We start from the raw sequence: 24,261 nt of genomic DNA on the forward strand, positions 1-24,261 counted from the left end.
CTTCCAAAAAGAAATTCACCATCTTTAAAGTCAGCTAAACCAGACTCCCCATTCCCTATCATTTTTGGCACCATGACCCAGCATTGACCTTTTGTTGAGAGATGCACCCTTTGTCCTGGTCCCCGGGGTGACTGCTGAGAATCTTGTTCCCAAGCCTCTGTTGCCAGCGTGCCAATTCTCTCCTCAACTACCTGTCTTCTGTGGCCTTACTGGGCACTCTGTATCCTTGTCACTTTCTTGGGTGATCTAGGGTCCTCACTACTCTCAGATCACACTGACCTTGAAGATCTACCCAAGGGAGGTCTTCTCCAGAGCCGCTTGGGTCTTTATGCCCTTTCAACTTTCCCCTTGCCAGTTCCCAGGATCTGTAGGAATCTGAGGGTTGCCGGCAGAAGAACTTGTTCTGCCTTATCACATAACTTCCCTGGCTTTCATCTCGACCAAGGCTTCTGAAAAGCCAGGAATTCAACATCCTTTTCCCTCTGATTCAGCTGCCTCTCACATGGTGGCACACTGGCCTATCACTCATCTTGATGGTCCTCTTGGTATAACCATGGCTCATGGGCAAATCTCTCTCCATCATCTCCTCCTGTCCAGTTGGAACTGGGAGTCACTTTGGCCAGATTCCAGGCCTCCACCCTTGTGACCCAGACAGTTTAAAAGGAGGCCCAGAGAGGGCCAGGGACCTTCCCAAGGTTGCAGGGAAGGTGTAGTGGTCTATGCAAGACTCAGGTCTCAAAGCAGACCCCAGGCCTCCTGTGCAGCCCACCTCTCCCAGCCCCTGAGCTGGAGGCTGGGCACCCAAGGAGGGCCCCTAGCTCCTGCTCTCTAGGAGCCCAGACTGGGGGAGGCAGCATTCAGGGGTCTGAGGTTTGTACCCTGAATTTTCTCAGACACAGTCCAGCTTTTTCTCAATCACTTGCCTTCCCCTGTTAAGAGAGCATACTGTAACCCAGGTAGACTCACTGACCCTCTTGGGGATATCTTAGAGGAATCCCCATGGACATTTCTTGTACACAGTTGAATTGTGTGTCCCCAAAATTCACATTCACTCAAAACCTCAGAATATAACCTAATTTAGAAATAGGGTCTTTGCAGATGAAAGTAGTCAAGATGGGATCATGAGGGATGGTGTTCCCTTGTCCAATGACTGGTGTCCTCACAAGAAGAGAAAACAGAGACCTAGACCCACAGAGGGAAGACAGACATGCAAAGAGAGAGGCAGAGACTGGAGTGATGCCTCTATGTGCCAAGGAAGACTACGGGTTGCTAGGGGCCACCAGAAGTTAGGAGAAGCAAGGAAAGAATCTTCTCTAGAGCTTTGCAGGAAGCCTGGCCCTGCTCACCCTGCTCATGTTTTCTTCTCTTTTTCTTTCTTCCTTTCTTTTCTTTTCTTTCTTTCCTTCTTTTTTTTTTCTTTTTTCTTTTCTTTTTTTTTTTTTTGTACCAGAGATTGAACCAAGGGGTATTTACCCACTGGGCTATATCCACACCCCTTTTTTTATATTTTATTAAGAGACAGGGTCTTGCTGAGTTATTCAGGGCCTCACTAACTTGCTGAGGCTGGCTTTGAATTCACAATCCTCCTGCCTCAGCCTCTGGAGTTGCTGGGGATATAGGTACGAGCCACCACACCTGGGCTTCTGCTCACATTTTGATTTCAGGCTTCTGGTCTCCGGAACTGTGAGAGAATACATTTTGGTGGTGTTAAGCCATCGTGTTTGGTATGGCAGACATAGGAACTAATGCACAGTTAATCTTAGAGGGGAGATTTCTGGTATTCAGAGAAAGCCCCTGCCCTACACGAATTTCTCGCATGTATTTATGGCTGCCTAAAAACCTGCTGTTAGCATTCCTCCTTCTCTTAGCTGAAGAGGCAGAACCATGTTTGTATTCAGGTGTCACTGGGTGGTCACACCCCGGGGTCTCTTCTCTCCTGTCCGCTTTAGTGCAAATGCTTCTGTGAACTCCATGACAGCCCTCGGTGTTGGTGATGTCACTTTCCTCCCCCAGTCTGGGCTCCCAGAGAGCCGGAGCTATGGACCCTCCTTGGGTGTCCAGTCTCCAGCTCAGGGGCTGGGAGAGGTGGGCTGAGAAGCACCCCCCCCCCAGGGGTATACTGGGATCCCAGGAAGCTAAGGTGGCAGTGTGGGCACCAGGGTACACAGACACCCCAGGCTCAGTGTCTGGTTTTGTTCTGAGAACCCTTTGCTCCAAAGTGGCCCTTTTAAAGCCAGTGAGAAGGTTTTCTGGGGGCGCCCAGAAGCCCAGAGCCCATTGGCCAGACCTCCTGGGAGAACAGGGGCAGATTTGCATCAAAAAGAACACTGGCTTCATTGAAATTCTCCTCATCCTGAGTGAAACAAAACCACCAAGAAAAAGAAAGTTTTAGTCCTGAACAACTTTGCTGTTGAGGAGCATTCTGAGCTTCTAAAAATAGAGAGGAAATGGGCCCCTTTGGGTGACTCCAGGCCCCGCCTCCTCCGCCCCCTGCCCGCCTCCACTGCCCACTCAAGGCCAACCTCCCTGTCGTGGGAGACCCAGTTCCCTTCAGCAGATGCCCACAGCAGATGCCACAGAGTTCTGGAGCCGGACATAGCTGCACCCTTAAGGACCCCAGCATGCCGGATAGCGGAGAGGTCACACAGGAGAGCCTGCAAGGCATGAGTGTGAGGACCACCCAGGACAATTTGGGAACCAGGTGAGTTGGTGGTTGGGTCTCAGTGGACCAAGACTATGGGGCCAAGTTCTAGATTCTATGCTGCTGTGTGATCCTGGGCAAACCTCTTCTCTCTCTGAGCCTCAGATTCTTCACTTGGGAAAGAATGAAAGGAAGGGTCTGGATGGTGGGTGTCTAGGATGGAGTAAGCACTGGATGCAGACTCTTGTCATTTGGAGCACTATTTAGTGTGTCTGCTCCCCTAGTGGCCAAGAGCGGTTCAACTGAGGAATGAATCACATCCCAGGGGTGTGAGCTGGGGGCTACAGTTACATGCAGAAAGAATTTTTAATCAATAAAAATGTCTCCCTGTCTTCTTAAGGGAGCTTTGGCATGTGGGGTCAGTGAGGGAGAAGTTGTTCAGCGAGGAGCCAGAGGTTTCCACTCCAGTGTGCTGTGTGACCTTGGCGAGTCCCTGAGCCTCTCTCGGCTGCGATTTCGCTGTCAGTACTTAAGTGCGGTCCGTGGCTGAAGTTTCCCTGAAGTTTTCCCTTCCAAGTTGTATGTCCTACTGATCTGCAATGCCAAGGAAGTGGATTCACTTTGTCAGGCCTTCGCCAATGCCCACTCTGGCCCATGCCCTGTCAAATCGCAGGAGTGGGGGGATCCTGAGACGATAGGACATAGTCCCAGCCCCAGGACTCTCCAGCCCAGCAGTAGGGAGAAAGGAATTCCAGGGCCACACAGCTCTGAGACCTGTGTCTAGGGGAGGAGGGTGAGAAGCCTCTCTCTGGGGGTGCTTGAGATACGCCTTGAGTGGCCAAGAGGACCTGGACTATCAGAGAAGAGATGAAGAGCAGCAGGCAGGAGAACACCACAGCCATGGAAGACCCGGAGGCTGGAGATGGGAGAGCGATGGGTGGCTGGAGGGTAGAACAGAGCAAGCACCAGGATCCGAGTTCTCGGTGGTAATGGGGGGAAACTACTACCAGTGTTTGAGCTACAAGAATGTGGTCTCTGTTCTCCGGGGGTACGTAGGAGAAAGGCGGGTGGGGTAGAAAGGGAGTGAAAGTTGACGCGTCATCAGAAACAGGCCCTAGCAAGGGCAGGCTGCCTGGGTCTCTGGACAACCTCCCCAAGCCAGCAAGGACTCCTGTCTCCCAGAGGAGAGACACCTGCAAGGCCTCCAAGAGCCCAGGACCAGCCCTTCCCTGGACATGGACCAGTTACACAGAGAGGCAAGAGCCCCTGGAGGAAAGCTGACTTCCTCAGCCAGGGGTGGCTGAATCTCTCTGGGCACTGACTGTCTTCCACATCCTTCTCTCTGGGGGTCATGGGCTCAGAGAGAGCCTGGCTTACCCACCCCACCCGATGCTCCCACGCATGCTTCAAAATCTCAGTCCTTGAATATAACAAGGCCGCTTTCTCTTCTCAAGGTTCCCTGAAGAAGGAACCTTGAGAACGAGGGGCCACAGGGAGGTCAGGAACACAGTGTTTTTTTGTTTGATTTGGTACCTGGGATTGAGCCCAGGGGAGCTTAACTACTGAGCCACATTCCCAACCCTTTTTGTTTTTTATTTTGAGATAGGGTTTCACTAAGTTGCTCAGAGCCTGGCTAAATTGCTGAGGCTGGCTTTGAACTTGCAATCGTCCTGCCTGGGCGGCCTGAGCTGCTGGGATTACAGGATTGCTCCGTTGCGCCCAGCTCTTTGAGAGGTTTTTGAGGCTCATGTGCAGAAGAGTGGCACCTGATAAGGGCTGGCCCCTCCTGGGGAAGGTCAGGCACTTGGGCTCCCAGACCCCCAGGGAGAAGGATGTGGAAGACAACCAGAAGTCTAGGACTGTTTTGCAAATCTCACTAAAGGAACGTGGACAAACCTGGGACAAAGCCCAGCCTGGGGCAGGAAGGACTCCCTTAAGCCAGGGTAAATAGGTTCAGGACCCAGAGAGGGAAGAGAAGGGCTGAAGAGCCCAGGTTGGAATAAGAATTCTACTACTTTCTTACCGAGTGACTTTGGGTACATTGCTGAACCCTTTTGAGCCTTAATATCACCTTCTGCAAATGCAAGTAAAAGGCCTGACCTCCATGACAGGAGGAAAGGTTGAATGGACTGTATCCACTAGCGAATATTAAAGTGCTTCCAAAAACTTGTCACAGGCCTGGTAACCCCTGGAGCACCTCCCAGCTCTCTTAGCAGAAGGCTGGAAGGCACATACCTTGGTTCTAGTCCAGTTCTGCTCCTGACCTGGGCAAGACACCCTCCTGACCTACTCTGTGACCCTGGGCAAGACAGCCTCTCTGAGCCTTAGTTCCTCCAGCTGTTAGTCAATGGGGCAGATAAACTTGCTCTGCCAGCCCTGCAGAGTTACTGCAAGGAAAGGACACTGCACCCTCGTTAAGCATCACTCTAAGGTCAGAGGCACTTGCTGCTGCATCTGCTGTGATACTTTCGCTTCCTCTGCCCCTGCAGGCCAAGTGTAGCAGCAAGGCTCCATCCCAGGCCTGCCTGTATGTAGCTAGAGTCAGCTGCATCTGGGGAAAGGTGAGCCTGCATCCTCCAACAGCCTGAGAGGGACTTAGCTCCCATTCCTTCCCCAGCACTTCAGAGCAGGAGGCTGGAGGTAGAGAAGGGAGTCTGGGAGCCAGAGGAGGATCTCTACCTTGGCCTGACCCATGTGAATTTCCTTTTGTGCCATCCCAGTTGCAGGGCTGGGAATGGGAGGGGCTCTAGAGAGAGGCAGACAGGCCAGAGCCAAGAGAGGCAGTACCTGTTGGGCCCCAGCTGGACCCATCTGGCACAGCTCAATCTGTGTTCTGTGCTCTTTGAGGCCTACCCATCAGGGACACTTGTTGACCTGGGCTTGGGTCTTGGGCCTGTTAAGTCCTCTGTACTGAGCCTGGAGAAGCACAAGATGGAGGAAAGTCTTTGAAGGAAATTGAAAAGAGGACAGTACATCCGGGGTTTGAAAGATTACGGATGCCCAGAATGGCAGGCAGGGGGCACTGTGCTGGCTGAAGCTGTGCTATGGAGGAGTCATAGGTGATCACCAGACCAGAGAGGTTGGGTCTCTCTAGTCCTGGGTCTAGAGATGCTAGTGTGGCCAGGCTAGGGGCAGCGAGGCATGAGGACAGCCGGGGCCTGATGAAGAAGCTCAGAGAAGGAGTGGAAGCAGCAGAGCCTGGGAGAGCCTGATCTGGGGGGCTCATAGTGGTGAGTGCAGTGCAGGCTAGACTTGGGGTGGGCTGGAGGCTGGAGGCCAGGAGATGGGAGCCCCAGGAGGGTCTTGCCTGGCTCAGGAAAGGATGACAGGCTCTGAATTGACCTACTCACAAGGGCTGCCTGCTGCCTGTCCCAACCTGCCTGCTAAAGACCGAGAGCTCAGAATGTGGGACACTCACAGGAGGCTGCTGCAAGCCCAGCGAGCAAGGCCCTTCTCACTGGCAAAACCCTCCAAGGACGACAGAGTGAGCGCCCAGTCTCAGGAGTGTGCTATCCCAGGAGGAACAAGCATAATGAAAATGTATCTAAAAGGATATAGCTACTCCGACGGAACATGGAATACCAGGACCTTCTAGTTCTGGAATTCTTTCCCACTCCCACAACCTGTTTTCCCACGTTAGATGAACATGATTGGCTTTTTTTCTTCATTATTTATTATCTTCATTGTTTTCTGTTTTCCTAAGAATAATACATTCATGTATTCAAAATTATTTATTGTTGAATAGGCAGGTACTGTGCTAAGCACTGGTGAATATCACAGAACATCAAGCAAATTCCTGCCATGAAGGGTTTTCAGACTTGCAGAGAAGACAGACATTAACAAATAATTATACAGCTATCTGTTTAACTATAATTGTGATAGGTACCATGAAGGATTAAAAATATGTGGAGAAAATGTAATCGATATTACTGAATTATACAAGTAAAATGGTTAAAATGACAACTATTGTTATATATATATTACAATAAAAAATTTTTTTAAATGTTGGAATTTTTTTAAAAAAATTATGGATGGAATCTAACAGAGATCTGACTTAGTCTTGGGAGTTAAAGAAAACTTCCCTAAGAAAGCAACATTTAAACTGAGACCTGAAAGATACATAGGTACTGGGGGCGGGGGGAGTTTCGTAGGGAGAAAAAAAGCCCATCATGTATAAAGGCTCTGAGGTGGGAAGGAGCTTGTAGTATCTAAGAAACTAAAAGCCCATTCTAGCAAGGTGTGGTGACACATGTCTGTAATCCCAGGAACTTGGGACACTGAGGCAGGAGGATTGCAAGTTTGAGGCCAGGCTGGGCAACTTAGTGAGATTCTTTCTGAAAATAAAAAATAAAAAGGGCTGGGGATGTAGCTCAGAGGTAGAATGTCCCTGGGTTCAATCGAAAGAGAGAGAGAGAGAGAGAGAGAGAGAGAGAGAGAGAGAGAGAGAGAGAGAGAGAAAGAAAGAAAGAAAGAAAGAAAGAAAGAAAGAAAGAAAGAAAGAAAGAAAGAAAGAAAGAAAGAAAGAAAGTAAAAGGCTTGTGGCCACAGGACAGATTTGGAACTATAAGAGCGACAGGAAGGTGAGTTGCTGGGGTCAAGAGTGCCAGAATAAAGACCTGGGCAAAACCGGAAGTCAGAGTTCCTGGGGCAAACTAGCCTGGGTTCCAGACATCTGAATAGATCTGGAAGTCTTAAGGATACACACCAGCCCAGGCTGGTTCCAGGTCCTTACAGGGCTGCCCGGTTGTTGCCCAGGGGCAGCAAAACTCAAGTTTGCCTGGAGTCAGGATGCTAGACCTAAGCACTTTGTCCCCAGGCAAGCGCCTCTGAGTGGCAGACTCCAGGCCAGTGGGGTATTTTAGGTCACAAAGTCCAAATCACTCTTTTACAACATCCACTTGTTATCAATCTCTGACTTGAATCCCTTCAGGGAAGAGGAGCTTGCTACCTACTTTTTCACACATACACACACACACACACACACACACACAAAATAAAAAATAAAAACCAGTTTCATCTGGGGAATGGGTGGTGGGAGGAAGTTCTATCTCACACTGGGTCCTGGCTCTGACTCCTTTCAAAAGAGGCTGTGAAGAACACTCCAGACAGGACTGGGAAGGTGCTTAGGAAATGGAAAGGGTCACCGGCCATGTGAAGGACGTCTGGGGCCTTGTTCAGACTCTGGCCCCAAGGGGCTGTGAACTATGAACTCACATTTGCAGAGTTTACATCTGTAAAATGTAATGAATGGATTGTGAAGTTTTTATTCACAGAGTCCAATTTTTCATACAATGAAATGTACATATATTAAGGGTATTATTTGATGACTTTTGAGAAATGTATATATCCATGTAACCAAAACTGCAATTGAAATATGGAACATTTTCATCACCCCAGAAAGCTCCTTCATGTCTACCCCCTTCTCCCATGAGCAGCCACTCTTTTGAACAGCCACTATTCTGGCTGTTCTCAAACATCACATGAATGGGATTGTAGAGAATGCACTTTTCTGGTCTGAATCCTTTCACTCATTTGTGAGAGTCATCCATATTGCTGAATGTTTCAATAGTCCATTATTTTGCACACCCACTGCTACCTTCTTTTTTTAAAATATTTTTTTTAGTTGTAGATGGACACAATATCTTTATTTTATTTATTTATTTTTATGTGGTGCTGAGGATCAAACCCAGTACCTCAAGCATGTGAGGCAAGCACTCTACCACTGAGCCACAACCACAGCCCCTCCCCCTGCTACCTTCTTGCAAGAATATGTGTGGTTGCATTTAGGCCCCACTTGGATAGTACGGGATAGACTTTCTTCCCCCTTAATCACATCTGCAAAATTCTCTCTTCTCTCCCTTATAAGGCCATATTCATAGGCCCCCCAGAGATTAGGATGTGGATATATTGGGGTATATTTTCAACTTACATACTGGCTATGACTGGATACCTTAGTTCTCCGCCAGTGAGCCTCCCCAAAAGCTGCTGGAGTCCTTCCAACATGGCAGCTTGTGATGGGTCTAGGGCCACTTAAGACTCTTCCTTACTCAATGGCTGGTGCCTGAGCTGGGAAGACTTAATAAACTAGGACCTGGACCAGCTGGGGCTCCTTGACAACTCTATTTCTATGTGGTTTCTCCTTATGATTTCCAATTTCATGCCTTCCAGGTAGATGGACTTCTGACAAGGTGGGTCAGGAATCCAAAACAGTTGGTGGGGGGGTGGTGCTGGGGTTGTGGCTCAGTGGTAGAGTGCTCGCCTAGCACGTGCAAGGCCCTGGGTTTGATCCTCAGCACCACATAAAAATAAATAAATAAAATAAAGGTATTTTTTAAAAAAGGAATCCAAAACTCTGTGATCTAAGAGAGTCAGGAAGAAACATATATCACTTTTTATAAGTAGCATTGGAAATCATATAGTGTTACTTCTTCCACATTGTACTTTTTAGAAACCAGTCCTGGCTGGGTGTGATGGTGCATACCTGAAATCCCAGCTACTCAGGACACTGAGGCAGGAAGATCACAAGTTCAAGGCCAGCCTGGGAAACTTAGAGAAACCCTGTCTCAAAAATTAAATAAATAAATGTAAAGTGCTGGGGATATAGCTTAGTGGTAGAGCTTGCCTATGTTCGATCCCCAGGTCTGGAAAAGAAAGAAAGAAAGAAAGGAAGGAAGGAAGGAAGGAAGGAAGGAAGGAAGGAAGGAAGGAAGGAAGGAAGGAAGGAGAGAGAGAGAGAAGAGAGAGGCCAGGCATGGTGGCACACACCTGTAATCCCAGCAGCTATGGAGGCTGAGGTAGGAGAATCAAAAGTTCAAAGCCAGCCTCAGCAACTTATTGAGGCCCTAAGTAACTTATTGAGACCCTATCTCAAAATAAAGAAAAAATTTAAAGGGCTGGGGATGTGGCTCAGTTGTTAAGCTCCCATGGGTTCAATCCCTGGTACCCAAAAATATATGTGTGTGTATATGTATATTATACCATTTGATATAATCTCGTTAGGTCACTATGGCTTGATTCAGTTTTTTAAAAAATATAACAGTTTTATTGAGATATAATTCACACATCATAAAATTCACCCATTTAAAAAGTGTACAATTTAATACTTTTTAGTATATTCACAGAGTTATACAACCATCACTTTTTATCTTTGTGTTACTGGGGCTGGAACCCAGAGCCTATGCATGCTAGGCAAGCACTCTGCCACTGAGCTACACCCCAATCCCCATAAACAATTTTAGAACATTTTCATCATCCCCTAAAGACACCCTATACCCATTAGCAATCACTTCCCATTTCCCTTCGACTTCCCTAGCCCTAGGAAACCATAAATTTACTTTTTTTCCCCCCTTGCTATACTGGGGATTGAATCCAGGGGCTCTCTACCACTCACCTATAACTCAGTCCTTTTAAAAAAATTGTTCTTTTTAGATATACATAACAGTAGAGTATACCGTGACATATTACATATATGGAATATGATGTCTTCTAATAAGGGTCCCATTCTTGTGGCTGTACATGACGTAGAGTTTCACTGGTTCTTGTATTCATATATGAACATAGGAAAGTTATATTCAATTCATTCCACTGTCTTTCCTATTCCTATCCCCCTCCCTTCCCTTCATTTCCCTTTGTCTAATCCAGTGAATTTCTATTCTTCCCCTTCCTACCCTCCCTTGTTGTGGATTAGTATCCATGTATCAGAGAGAACATTTGGCCTATGATTTTTTGGGACTGGCTTATTTCACTCAGCACGATATTCTCCAATTCCATCCATTTGCCGCTGAATGCCATAATTTCATTCATCTCTATGGCTGTGTATATATACCACATTTTCTTTATCCATTCATCTGTTGAAGGACATCCAGGTTGGTTCCACAGCTTTTGTGAATTGAGCTGCTATAAGCACTGATGTGGCTGTGTCACTCTAGTAAGCTAATTTTAAGTCCTTTTAGTATAGACCTAGGAGTGACGTAACTGGGTCAAATGGTGGTTCCATTCCAAGTTTTCTAAGGAATCTCCATACTGCTTTCCCAGTCCTTTTTTATTTATTTATTTATTTATTTACTTATTTACTTATTTACTTATTTATTTATTTAATTTTGAGACAGGTCTCACCAAGTTGCCCAGTCTGGCCTTGAACTTGTGCTCCTCTTGCCTCAGCCTCCTGAATAGCTGGGATTACAAGCATGTGCCACCATTCCTGGCTTTACATTTTATCTTTATAGATTTACCTCTTCTGGACATTTCATTTAAATGGACTGATATAATATATGATCTATTGTGGCTGAATTCTTTCACTTAGCATAATGTTTTCCCAATTCATCCATCTTGTAGCTTGTAGCAATACTTCATTTCTTTTATGGCTGAATAATATTTCATTACATAGCATGTTTTGTTTACCTTTCATCAGTTGGTGGACACTTGGGTTGTTTTCATGCTTGGGCTATTCTAAGTATTGCTGCTATCGACATTATTATTAGACATCTGTTTCCATTTTTCTTGGTATACACCTAGGAGCCAAATTGCTGGGTCATATGGTAATTCAAGGCATAACCTTTTGAGGAACTGACAGCTTGTCTTCCAAAGCAGCTACACTCCCACTGGTAGTGTATGAAGGTTCTAATTTCTCCACACCTTGGATAACACTATTATCCTTTTAATTACAGCACTCCTAGCAGGTATGAAGTGTCTCTGATGCAGTTTCAATTTGTTATTTCCTGATGGCTGATGATATTGAGCAACTTTTAAAGTACTTATTGTCTATATAAATATCTTCTAGGGAGAAGTGTCCATGCAAATCCTTTCCCCAGTTTTAATTGGATTATTTGTCTTATTTATTATTATTACTGAATTGCAAGCGTCCTTTATGTACCCTAAATATCATTCCCTTGTCATATATCCACTTTGCAAGTATTTTCTTGGCTGACTTTTCACGGTATCTGTGTGAGTGTGTGTGTGTGTGTGTGTGTGTGTGTGTGTGTGGTACTAGAGACTGGACTGAACCCCGTGACACTCTACCACTGAGCTATACCCCCAGCCCTTTTTTTAAAATTATTATTATTATTTTTTTTAGTTTTGGGCGGACACAATATCTTTCTTTTATATTTATGTGGTGCTGAGGATCGAACCCAGTGCCTCGTGCATGCTAGGCGAGCACTCTACCACTGAGCCACAACCCCAGCCCACCCCCAGCCTTTTTTATTTTTTTATTTTGAGACAAGATCTCACTAAGTTTATAAGGCTGGCCTTGAATATACAATCCTTCTCCCTCAGCCTCCTAAATTGCTGGGATTACAGGTGTGTACCATAGCACTTGGTACTTTTCACATTCTTTATGGTACCCTTTGAAGTATATATGGTTTTATTTTTGATGAGGTCTAATTTATCTGTTTTTCTTTTATTGCTTGCGCTTTGGTGTTATTTCTAAGAAGGCTTTGCTTAACTCAAGGTCACAAAAATTTATTTATAATTTCTTCTAATACTTTTACAGTTTTAGCTCTTACGTTTAGATCTTTGTTAGCTTTTGAATTATTTTTTGTGTAAGGTGTGAGGAAGGACTCCCAACTTCATTTTTTGGCTTTTGGTTATTCAGTTGCCCCCACCTGTTGAAAAGACTTTCCTTCTCCATTGGATTGTCTTGCCATCCCTGTTGAAAATTAATTCACTGTAAATTTGAACTGATTTCTGCTTTTCTCATTCCATTCCACTCATCTATATGTCTACTCTTATGCTGGTACCTCTTTGCTTTGATTATTTCTGGTTTGCATTTTGTTTTGAAATCTTCCAGCTTTGTTCTTTTTCAAGATTGCTTTGGCTATTCTAGGTTTCTTGAATTTTCAGACTAGCTTGTCCATTTTTGCAAAAAGCCAGCTGGGATTTTGATAGAAATTGTATTGACCTATAGATCATTTGGGGGGATATTACCACCTTAACAATATTAACTTTCTTGATCCTTATATATCTTTCCATTCACTTAATTTTTAAAACTTCAGGGTGGGTGCAGTGGTGCATACCTATAATTCAGCTGAGGTCAAGATAGGAGGATAGCAAGTTTGAGACTAACCTCCACAATTTAGTGGGATCCTATGTCAAAATAACTGGATTCAAGACTGGAGATGTAGCTCAGTAGTAGAGCACTTGCCTAGCATGCATGAAGCCCTAGGTTCAAGCCCCAGTACTACAAAAGAAAAAAAAAAGTAAAAATAACTGAGTCCAATCCCCAGTACCACAAAAAGGACATAAAATCTTTGATTTCTTTCAGCAATGTTTTGTTATGCTCAATTTAAAAATAATTTTTCTTTCTACTCTAATTTAGGTTAAATAATTTCTATCATTTTGCCTTCAATCTCACTAACACTTTCTTTTTTCAGCTTTCAATATGAAATCAACCCCATCTAGTGAAGTTTTCATTTCAGAGATTATACGTTACTTATACTTCCATTTTTATAATAAGATTCTCCTTTTATTCACCTATGTCTAGTTTTTCCTTTAATTCTCAAACTTGTATTAATAACTGCTTCAAAGTCCTTGTGCTGCCAGGCTTGGTGGCACATGCCTATAATCCCAGTGGCTTGGGAGGTTGAGGCAGGAGGATCACAAGTTCAAAGCCAATCTCAGCAACTTAACAAGGCCCTAAGTAACTCAGTGAGACCCTGAGTTAAATAAAATATTTAAAAAGGACGTGGCACAGTGGTTAAGTGCCCCTGGGTTTAATCCCCAGTACCCCCCCCCACAAAAAAATCCTTATGCTTATTCCAACATCTGTGTCATAGAAAGATTTGCTTCTTTGTGTTAACTGCTTTTTTCCTTAGTTTTGTTTCGTAGTTTCAAAATTTTCAGCTGTCTAGTCATTTTTTGTTGTATGCTGATATCATGAATGATATCAGGACTACACTGATTTGAAGAATTTTAAAATACATGCACATTGCAGGGCATGATAGTTGGTACATGGCTGTTTTCCCAGTGACTCAGGAGGCTTAGGCAGGAGGATTGCAAATTTGAAACCAACCTCAGCAATGTAGTGAGACCCTCAGGAACTTAGTAAGACCCTATCTCAAAATAAAAAACAAAAGGACTGGGGATGTAGTTTAATGGTAAAGCACCCCTGAGTTCAGTCTCCAGTACTAAAAAAACAAAACAAGGGGCTGGGGTTGTGGCTCAGTGGTAGAATGCTCACCTAGCACATATGAGGCACTGGGTTTAAACCTCAGCACCACATAAAAATGAAATAAAGATATAAAAAATGTAAGAATACCTGGATTACAATGTCAATTAAAAAAGACAAAAGTGCACATTAAAATATTGCTTTAGTCACAGCATTCTGCCTTTCTGAGTCAGTGGTTCCTAGGAAATCCCATGTTGCTGAGGCATGTAGAGAAGCTTCAGGGGATCCACAGAGCTTCACTCAACCTTGGCAGTGCAGATTGTAGTTAAGAACATGAAATCTGGAGTCAGATTCCCTGGATTGGAATCCCAGCTATCGCCATTACTAGCTGCCTAAATTTTAGCTCTTTTGAGGTGGTGGGTACCAGGATTGAACTCAGGGGCACTTAACCACTGAGCCACATCCCCAGCCTTTTTATATATTTTATTTAGAGACCGGGTCTCATTAAGTTGCTTTAGGGGCTTGCTAAATTGCTGAGTCTGGGTTTGAATTTGCCATCCTCCTTCCTGCCTTAGCCTCCTAAGCCTCTGAGATTACAGGCACACACAACCATGTCCAGCAACCTTTAGCTCTTTATGTCATCTCTCCCTATGCTTCCATTCCCTTATACAATGGGGATCATAATCACTACCTCCCTGATAGGATTGAGATGACTAAATAAGTAAATACCATTTACTCATTTTATGTAAAGCCATTGGGATAGTGCCAGTGCTCAATAACTGTGAGTTCTCAGTTTTGAAAAAGCGAAATTATAGTCCTCTTTAGACCTGTCTCCTGCTGCTCTGTGACCCCATCGAATGCCCTTCTCACCTGCCCTGTTCAGAGACACCTCTCACGTGTGTAGACCAGGTGTATGGTTTTCTTCTTTACCCTCTTCTGTAGACTGTGGGCTCCTCTAGAGCAGATGAGCACAGTGGCAGAAGCCTCACCCCACCCTGCACCATGAGGTACCTCTGGAGCCTGAGGAATAACAGGCAGTGCTCTTCCTTCCTCTTGTCTCCCTGGAAGAAACGTGGAGCGTCACCTATCATCAGAGCTGGTACTTAGACACTGTCCCCATCCACCCCCCACTTCATAGACGGGGTAACTGAGGCCCTAACAGGAAGAGGAACATGCCCAAAGCCATGCTTGTGTTACTTCAAACAAACACGCCAACCAATGGGAAGATGGAGATCTTCCAGTCACCTTTGCTTTGGGCTGGAATTATGTCAGCTCTCAGCTTCACACTGCCTTCTCTCTGCTGATCAAACCCACCAACTGGCAATTATCTGTGTCTATCACAAATACAACTTAAGAAAATGGCTTAGTTATGACTTAATGCATGCACTTTGCCTTTACACAGCATTTTCCAAACATTTGATGGGGGAGGGTATGATAAAAAGGTCTAATGACGGGTGGTTGGAAGCAGGGGACTCTGAGATGCCTCTTTCTCTACATCTCCCCACTCCTTCCCACCCCCTTCATACCAATCACCCAAAGGACCTGAGGCTCTTGCATATAGATGGTTAGATAAGGTCATAATCTCCGGAGCCCATCTGCCTGAGTTTGCATCCTGATTCTGCTAAGCAAAAGACCATTCCATTATCTGTACCTGTTTCCTCATCTGTAACATGGAGAGAGTGATAGCATTTCATTAGAGTATAGTGAAAGTCAGAGGTGTCATTGTACATGCAAGGTGCATAGAACATCACCCAGCACCCAGGAAATGCAGGATACATGTTAGCAACCAGCTAGTAGAAGTATTATTATTATTCCTGCCTGATTTCCCCAGCCCCCTGGGATTCCAGTAACACCAAATCTTCCAGCTTTGTCTCCATTTGGTACAGCAGACTATCAGTCCAGGCGCCGAAATCATCAATCACAGACAGAAAACTGTGAGGCCCTTTGTCTCTGACATCTGAGGAAATGGAGTCGAAGAGAGGAGAAGGGACTTGCCCAAGATCACATGACAATCAGAGTATGAGCTAGAATCCAGAGGCCCAAGTGCCCAGAGAACTTTGTCTTGCGGCTAATCACATTGCTTGCCGACTGTTTTGGGGCTTTGTAGTAGCACCTGATGAATGACACATTTATTTCCTTAAAGCAGTCAGTGGGATTTGGCTTGAAGGGCTGGACCCGCCAGGCACTGCCAAGTGGGTTAAAAGTGAGCTGTCTAACTAGACTGCCCCACCCACCAAGGCAAGAGCCGAGGAGAAGCTGGGTGAGCCTTTGGAGGGTGAAGCTTCTCAATAAACAGTCTTGTTAGGACTTCAGTGGGCCAATGTGTTCCTTCTGGTGGACCTGTGGGACATATCTTGGACCACTGCTGCCCTACCCTGACAGTTTCTGAGAGAGACCTTGCATCCCAGAAGATGACTGCTTCAGCCCACAGCCCTACCCCTTGTGAACTTCTGCACCAGCCTCCCCCACTGTCCCACAGCCTCACATGGAATAATCAAAATTCACTTCTTGTCATCTGTCTCCCTTTAACTCTAATGTACTCTACCCCAACCTGGGATTGATGATCCTTCAGTGACCTTGAATGCATCTGTGTTAATTGACCTTTCATTCCATCCTCTGTAAGCTACAGCCAGCTTGCTCACCTCTATCCCTCACATAAAAAGCACTAAATCAATATTCATTGTAGGAAAAGAAGATCCTTAGGGAACTGTCAGTCATTGGGACAGGAAGAGATCATTCCCAACTCTGGGAGCAAGAAGTTAATTAATATTTTTATTGCATAGCATATAATTATGTTTTAGAAAGCAATATCAGTCTCTAAATGCTAGTGTCCTGGGAGATGATCAGTCAGGGCAGCTTCAGGAAGAAGCATGAGAGCTGGGGTCTCATATTGAAGCGTGTTGCTTCAAATAAACACGCCGACCAATGGGAAGATGGAGATCTTCCAGTCATCTTTGCTTTGACCTGGAATTATGACTGCTTCCCAGAGGAAGAAGGGACTGAAGAATTAGGAGGCTCTGCCAGAGTAGGCCAGCTGGGGGGTTTTGCAAGGGGATAGAAGGGGACTTACACATTTCTCAGGTCTCCTGGCCTCAGAAGGAGGCATGTGCTCGCTTTCCAACTGTTGAGGTTTCAAAATCTCATCAATTTAGAAACTACATCCACAGTGGTCATCAAGCCATCCAGGGGCTAAGGCTCTGGATATGGAATTCCTGCTAACCTTGAAGTGGAGACATTTATGCTGCCAATCTTTACCCACGACAAGCCAATCATGAACACCACTGCTCAGCCCTCCCATTTGTTACCATAATGGGGCAAGATGGAGTGGTTGGATGAGTTTTATGATGGGTAAAGTTAGTGTAAAAGAGGAAGAACAATTTCACTTTGAGCTCTCCAGGACAGGGGAGAGGTCTGGATTCCTTTGAGGGTGACCCAACCAGGGTGGGTATGGATAAAATAGCTTGGGCTTCTAGAGCCCCAGGGGAATCTGAGGCAGGACGAGTCTCAGAAATGCAGGGATGAGGGCCAGGAGTGGGCTAATACTCAGGTGTCCTGAGTGGCGATAGACAGGGATCACTATGGGATTGGAATTTGTTAAAGGGCCCAATTCCTTTGAAGTAAGGTGCTAGCATTGACCTACCAGCTTCATATAGCAATCTGGGGGCTCTCCACCAGGGCCACTGAACAACAATCTCCTCTCCCCATTGCTGCCTCTATGCCCTGCCCCGTGGCCTTAAAATGAGGATTTGAAATTTTCCCCAATGCCATCCTCCCCTCATCTAAACACCCACTCACCTTGGAGGCAGTTTAGGATTTGGAGTTATAGCTCCCAGGTGATAATTAAAGACAAGGTAGATGAGCCCCTCCAAGGGAGACAGGGGCCAAGCACTAGGTCACCCCTAGGGAACTCTGGAGTGGGGGGAGGGGAAGGCAGGGCCACAGGGTGAGAAGGGGCTCTCCCAGGAGCAGAGGTCCTGGTTTTAGAAAGTGCTGAAAAGGGCCGGCTGTTGTCACAAATGTCCTAGACCCTGGAATGGAGAAGGAGGTGGAGGGGGCATTAGCCAAGGGCAAGATATGGGAATCTTTATTACCAGAGGTGGGGCAAGATGTAAAGATGCAAATAATAAGTAAGGGGAAAAGCTAGTGATGTCTTCTTGGCTTCAGAGCCAGTGGGGGAGACCTGGGTTTAAAACACCAGCTGTGCCTCTTACTGACTATGTAACAGGGAGCAAGTCTAGAGCTCTCTGGGCCTCCATTGCTTCATTTGGAAAATGGGACTACTGATAAAACCTATTATGCAGGCCCTGGAGAGGATGCAAGCTGCCAACCACTTGATCTGGTGTGTGTCCTTGGGAGAGAGAAGTAAAAATGGCACGTGCACAAAATGTTCAGCTTCCCACCCAGCCCCAGAGGCCTGGGGGTGGCTCCCAGGTGAATGGCCCAGCAGACGGAGCAATTTCTTCCAAGACTCTGCCAAGGATCACAGCCAACAAACCACCTCCCTTACGCGCACTGGCAGGTCCCTGTCCTGCTTCCCGTCCCTCTTATGTAAGAGTCACACAGGTGGGCAGCTGGGACCTGTGCCATGTGGGTCAGAGGTATCTGGGGCCACACCTTGACAGCCACCCCAGGGCGGTCTGGGGCGGGTCCCCACTCACGCCCAGCCCCACTGCCTCATCACCCAGAACCTGGGGCACCCAGGCGACTGGCTCCCAGACTTGCCATGGCTTAGCCGTAGGAGCAAAGGGATGCCGAGCCCAGTGCCTGCCAGCCTCGAGGAGGAGGAAGGTGAGCTCCCCGGGACAGCCAGACCCCCCTGGCTCTGCTTCTGCCCTGAGTCTTCTGTGGGGTCTGCAAGCCAGAAATCAGGAGAGAGCTGCCAGAGGCCTGATTTTGAGGTAGTCCATCCAAACCAAAGGGAAGAGGCAGGTGGTGGGGGCCATGGGGTCTGCCATGCGAGGTGACAGGAGGCCAGGGTGAAATCAAGCTTGCAGATGAGGCTGTGGCTATCGGGAATGCTAGCTAGTGCCGGGGCTGGCCCATGTGGCCAGGGCCATAGGATGTGGAGGAGGCACCCCTCCTCTCTTTGGGGCTTTTAGAATAGGGGAAGGTACTTAGGCAGCACCTTCCATTGAGAATTTTCTTTGGCCTTCTAGGACATGGATTCTTTTTTTACACCCTGTGCAGAGAGGAGAGGAGAACAGGCAAGGTAGGGAAGGGTGGTCAGAAGTCTTTGCAAAGCAGGAGTCCTAGAAATTTGATTTATTGGTGAGTGACTGTCCCTCTGGGAGGCCAGAGCCCCAAGGCAGCCACCTCCTGTGAGGTGTCCCTTGTTGTCGGCCTGATCCTACAAACATGTGGGCTTGTGAGGCAGTAAATTAGAGCCAGGTGCCAGCCTCAGGAGCAGTGAATCATGTCCTGAAAGGAGGGCAAGTACCCCTCTCCCAACCAGGCCTGGGGCTGTGACTCACACAGTGTCTCTATTGCAGGGCGGTTTGGTGGCGCTGGGCCTCTCTGGGGCTCCTGTGGCTCTCCCCGGGGGACGCCGGGGGACATTCTCTGAGGTCCTCGCTCTCTCCTGGGTGAGCTTGAGGGCGGCAGCTGCCCCACAGGGATCATGCCAGAGGTGCTTCTGCTCAGGTCTGCCAGCTCCATCCTGAGGACTGTGTAAGAAATAAGGGTCCCTCCTCCCTCCCGCCTCCCAGCCCCCACCCTGTCGCCCAGGAGGAGGTTTTGGCATAGCTGCTGGACCTCCAGACTGGGGTTTGGGATTTTTAACCTCATTCAGTCACCTCCCCATTTCACTGAGAATTTTCTTCTCATTCCTTAAAAAGGTCCATGAGCACCCACCAGTGACAACAAGAGCACCCTGTGCACTAAACACTTTTACTTTTCAGGTATCACCTCATCTCCTCAATCTAGTTAGAAAATCAAGGCTCAGAGAGGTGCAGTGACTTGGCCACAGTCATATAGCTAATAGAGTGAGTTGAACCCAGGCAGACAGAGAGCCTGGGGTGAATTGCAATCCTAGGTTGTTTCAAGAAAACATTTATTGAGTACCTACTCCATATAGAGCCATGGTGTGGCTGCTGAGAACTGAATGGGAAGAAAGAATAACAAATGAGAAATGGGTCCTCCTCCATAAGCAATTCATATGGAAAATGAGGGGCTCTCCGTGATTTACATGTCACACACAGAGGGATGGCTTGAGAAGGGGTAGGTCCAAATAATATTTACTAAATTCCCACAGCAAGTACTCATAGCCAGAAGACAGAGCAGAGTCGAGAGTGACCCCTGTTTCCAGGAGCATCCAAGCCCAAACCTGAGTGTCCAAGGGCCACAGGGGTGAGAGATTGTTGGGGAATTCTGGGAGGGCTTCCTGAAGGAGGCATTGAAAGAGAGAGGCTGTGTGTCGTGGCAAGACAGGACGAAGAGACGGGAGGGAGAACTGTGGTGTACCAGCTCTGCCACACTGTCCCCACACACTCCACGTGCATTTGCTCAAGCTTGCCTTTGGATGTTGCTCCAGTGCCCCTGGGGAGGTGCTGAGGAAGCCGGGCTTTGTTCATCTGTTTTTTGAGGGTGAGCAGAGGCGCTCCCAGTGCATCCCTGTGTCAGGAATGAGCACGGACCGAGTCCTCACCAAGTGGAAGGGAGCCTTCACCTGCCCTTTCTCAGGGTCTTCTTCTCCCTCCTGGGATTTCAAAACCCAGACAGAAGCAAGTCGGCCTCCTCAGGCCCTTCTCCACCATTCTTGTCCCTTTCTTACTTTAGATGGCTTCCTCCTCTGGGACACCTGCCAACTGCGGAAGCACCGCATTCCAGGAGGGTATGAGTTTCCAGAATGACAGGAATGAAGTGTTAATCGCCTTCCTTGACAGGCTCATTAGGGACCTCGAAGACAGCAGTGTCACCTCGCCTGCTGGGGCCATTTATGAGCCACCTGTCCTTGCGTGGGAAATAGCAGCAAGAATCAGGAGAAGGGCCCCAAATGCTTCTAAGGAGCCAAAAGACAATAGGGTTTTGAGCAAAACGTGATGGGTTCCTGTCCTACCATCCCAGCGAGCTTCATTTCGTTTCTGCAAGAGGGGGTGGGAGACTGAGGGGCTAGAAGCCAGCCAGGGGACAGTGGCAAGAAGTGACTGCTAGAAATGTCAGAAAGGATTAAAAATTAAAAGAAAGAAAACCAAGCTAGCCTCTGCCAACGACGACAAGGGAAGCTCAGGCAGCTACCGTGCTGGGAAGGGACGGTTCCAGCTGTGACGCCATTTGACCCACTTCTGTGGGCCAGGAAGTCAGCTCTGGGTAGAGCCCTGAGACATCTGCAGGGAGGGCCAGCAGCGAGGCCCAGCGCATGCTGATCCCCATGATCCTCCTCAGAGGACCCACCTCAGGGCCACTAGTGGGCGGAGTAAGCTTAATTCTTTTGGGAAAATTAGGTTTCGATTTTCTCTTCATTGGGCACCCCAAATTCTGTAAGCATAAAGAGTTAAATAAGAGCCTCCCTGGGCCAGCCCCCAGGGTAAGTGGGCAGTCCCTGTCACACCAAGGACTGGCGGAGGACCAGGGTCCAGTGAGGGAAAAGGCAGAACAGGGTGGCTGGACAAGAACTGTGTCCGAGTGACAGATTTCGGGGTAGTGGGTGCCAGATACCAGGGAAGAGGCCCCCAGGGACAGGGGCACTTCCACCAGCCTCAACCCCCCCGTAGACTGAAGACTGATCTTCGTGAGCACACTTGGCCCTTGGCTTCCTGAGGTGGCTGTCTTTTCATTTAGTGTTTAGCTATTTTAAAACCAGGTGGGGAAAATGCTGCCTGTACCTTTAATGGTAAGGGTTTAAAAACACTCTTGTTTGTGAACTGGCAGTTAAGATGGTGGGAGATTACAGTCTCTGCTAATTGGGGAGTGGCCCACCAGCTGGTGATTTCAAAGGCCTATCAGCTCTAAGAACAGGGTTTGTCCTGCTGTTGGGCCCCATCTTTTGAAGATACAGGCTGACATAGAGCAAGGACATTAACCAAGTTCACAGTGCCTTCCCTGGATGCTCAGCAGGGGACCCCAACCCCCTGGTGTACTTCCCTGCATTTACCGGGACACTGCTCAGTGCTCCATGGCTGTTAGTTTGAACATTACAGGATCCTTTGTCCCCCAGTGAGGACAGCTTGTCCCTGACAACCCTGGAAAGTAGAAGAGGTACCTGATGGTCTAGTCCCACAGCATTCCGAAAACCTCCCCTCCCTCTGCCCAGCACAGTGGCCTGGCTCAGAAACATGTGCTGTCACCCTGTCTCCTCTGCAGCAGGTTGCCATAACAACAGAAGAGCAGCTCCAGCCCTGTGGTCCCAAGAAGGGGGACCAGCTCGGTGCCCCACTCCTTCCCCTCCCCCGGTCTCACCCCCTGCATAACCTCCTGATGTCTTTTGCTTTAAAACCTACCCCAGGTTCTTAAGCAGACTGCTGCCAGGTGGGCCACGGTGTGTTCGGAAACTTAGTTTGCACCTGCAGTACCAGCAAGGAGTAAGGCTGAATGTACAGAGCAGGTAATGGGCCTGGCTTCCTGGGAACTAGTCAGGGATGGGGTTAACCCCACCCTGACACATAGATGGGACTCCCAGGAGCCAGGGACATATTCTCAGAGTTGCTGTGACCAGTTGCACAGATTGCCCGCTGCACAATTCCTGGGTGCTCTGTTTACACACTTGATGACTTCGTAATGTCCCTCCGGGTTGTGCAATCTTACATCCCTATGCGGTCCTGAGGTGTGTACTAACACGTATCTGCTCATCCACCCTGGAGGTGGAGGTGGAGCCAGGTAAACAATAAGGGACAGTGAAGCTGAGATGATAATGGGAGTCAGAGCTGTGCTGGCTAAGAGAAAAGGCCCTTTATCCAGGGCCACCAAGAGAAATATGGGCCAGGGGCAAAGGTGAATGGCACTGGGCTCCAGCCTTCCCTGTCTATGCCTGTTCTCTCCATGAGGTGAACAGACGTGGGGTGCACCCCTAAGCACCACTGAGAAGATGAGGCCTTCATTTAGGGACCCACTTAGGACCCCCGAGAATCTCAGCAATGTCCTGGGCTCCACTCAATTTCTAAGCAGGGCTGAGGACTAGTGGGTATTGGGGGGTGAGGGGAGAGTGCCAGACTCCAACGCCTTCCTTGTCCAGATAGGGACACTGAGACTCAGAGAGATGTATGATCTTGCTCAGAGTCACACAGCATGTTAGAGCAGAGTGGGACTTGACTTCTTTTTCTACTGAGCCTTTAGAGCCTATGGGGGGTGGCTGGGAAGAGCATTGTTAACCTGTCAAGGTCTGAAGTCTCCTCCCCTGGCCCCCGTGGGGACCCTCTCTTAGATGGTTCCTGGGGGTGCTGAGGTCTGTGCCGGGTCAGAGTCTGGAGCCCAGGTCATGCACCATGTTCTAATGACTGTTTCCCCAACCCCCGCCAGCTCCCTGACAGACAGGCAGACGCTCTCCAGAGAGTCGCTAAGCCATGATCTTGAGTTCTCCACCCCTAAGAAGACCAAGCATGCCCAGCTGGACTGTCCAGGTGAGCTGGGCGGAGCAGGGCAGGCTGGAGGGAGGTTGGAACTACGCTGGGGTGCTACAAGGGGTTCTGCCGAGCACTGCATAACACTGGGGGAGGGGCAGGCACAAACCCTGCCATCTCCACATTCCCAGGGACCCCACCAAGCTCTTCCCTCATGGCCACTATTGACACCATCAGAGCCAGGCATGGCGGAAGAGAGTGCGGGAAGAGTTCTTCAGTAAGGTCGGGAAGGAGAGAAGCCAGGGAATGGGCACATTTGGCCTCCAGGCGAAATGACAGCTGCTGGGGTTGTGGGGGACATCGGAAGCACAGATAAGCAGCACCTTGGGGTTTTGGCCTGGATAACTGGAGCACAGGGCAGAAAGATGGGTGGAGGCTAGCAGGGTTTATTTTGAAGGCTGGAAAGTCACATGCTCTTTTAGTGACCTTCCTCTTAGATATGTACATCTCAAGGAAGAGAGAGTTATCATTTACCCTGAAAAGTTATTTGAAAGATAATAACAGGAACAATACAGTTTTTGTTCACTTTATTGGCTGCACAACAACATTGTAGCAACAACAGCTTTTTTTTTTTTAAAGAAAAAGAAAGTGCCTAACACAGAGGGTCCCTCCTCCTGCTATCGGTGCTGCCCTGGGATCTTAACTCTTGCCCCTGGCCTGGGTCACCTCTCAGGGGCAGAGTGTTCCCTGTGTTGCTGGACTTTAGAGCAGGCAGGCTGACACCCCCACCCCAGGCCGCCTGTCTTTGGGCCTTTAGTTGGAAATTGGCTGCAGAGAAGACAGGTTGCCTGTTGGGTGCCATGTTGGGACTGGCACGACTTGTAGAATGTCCTTGCGCTCAGTGTGGCCGTTTTGCTCACAGCTAGAGGGCAAATGGCTGAGGGGAGTGGGCAGTAGTGTTTGGAGTGAGACCCGCTGGAGAAGGGCCAGTTCCAAGGGTCTCTGAACCAGCAGAGTGATGAGGC

At 47.9% G+C, this 24,261-nt stretch overlaps 1 protein-coding gene across 1 annotated transcript in view; it reads left to right on the forward strand.

The window, feature by feature from the left end:
* Window positions 1-2,570: 2,570 nt before the first annotated feature.
* The window catches only part of Acsbg1 (acyl-CoA synthetase bubblegum family member 1), a 53,737-nt gene continuing 32,046 nt past the window's right edge, over window positions 2,571-24,261 (forward strand). The window contains exons 1-2 of the mRNA XM_026400542.2: window positions 2,571-2,701; window positions 23,196-23,296. Of these exons, the coding sequence (XP_026256327.1) occupies window positions 2,571-2,701; window positions 23,196-23,296 (232 nt within the window). The remainder of the gene's footprint in view (window positions 2,702-23,195; window positions 23,297-24,261) is intronic.

The sequence above is a fragment of the Urocitellus parryii genome, chromosome 6 (assembly GCF_045843805.1).
Source record: "Urocitellus parryii isolate mUroPar1 chromosome 6, mUroPar1.hap1, whole genome shotgun sequence".
Classification (NCBI taxonomy): Eukaryota; Metazoa; Chordata; class Mammalia; order Rodentia; family Sciuridae; genus Urocitellus; species Urocitellus parryii.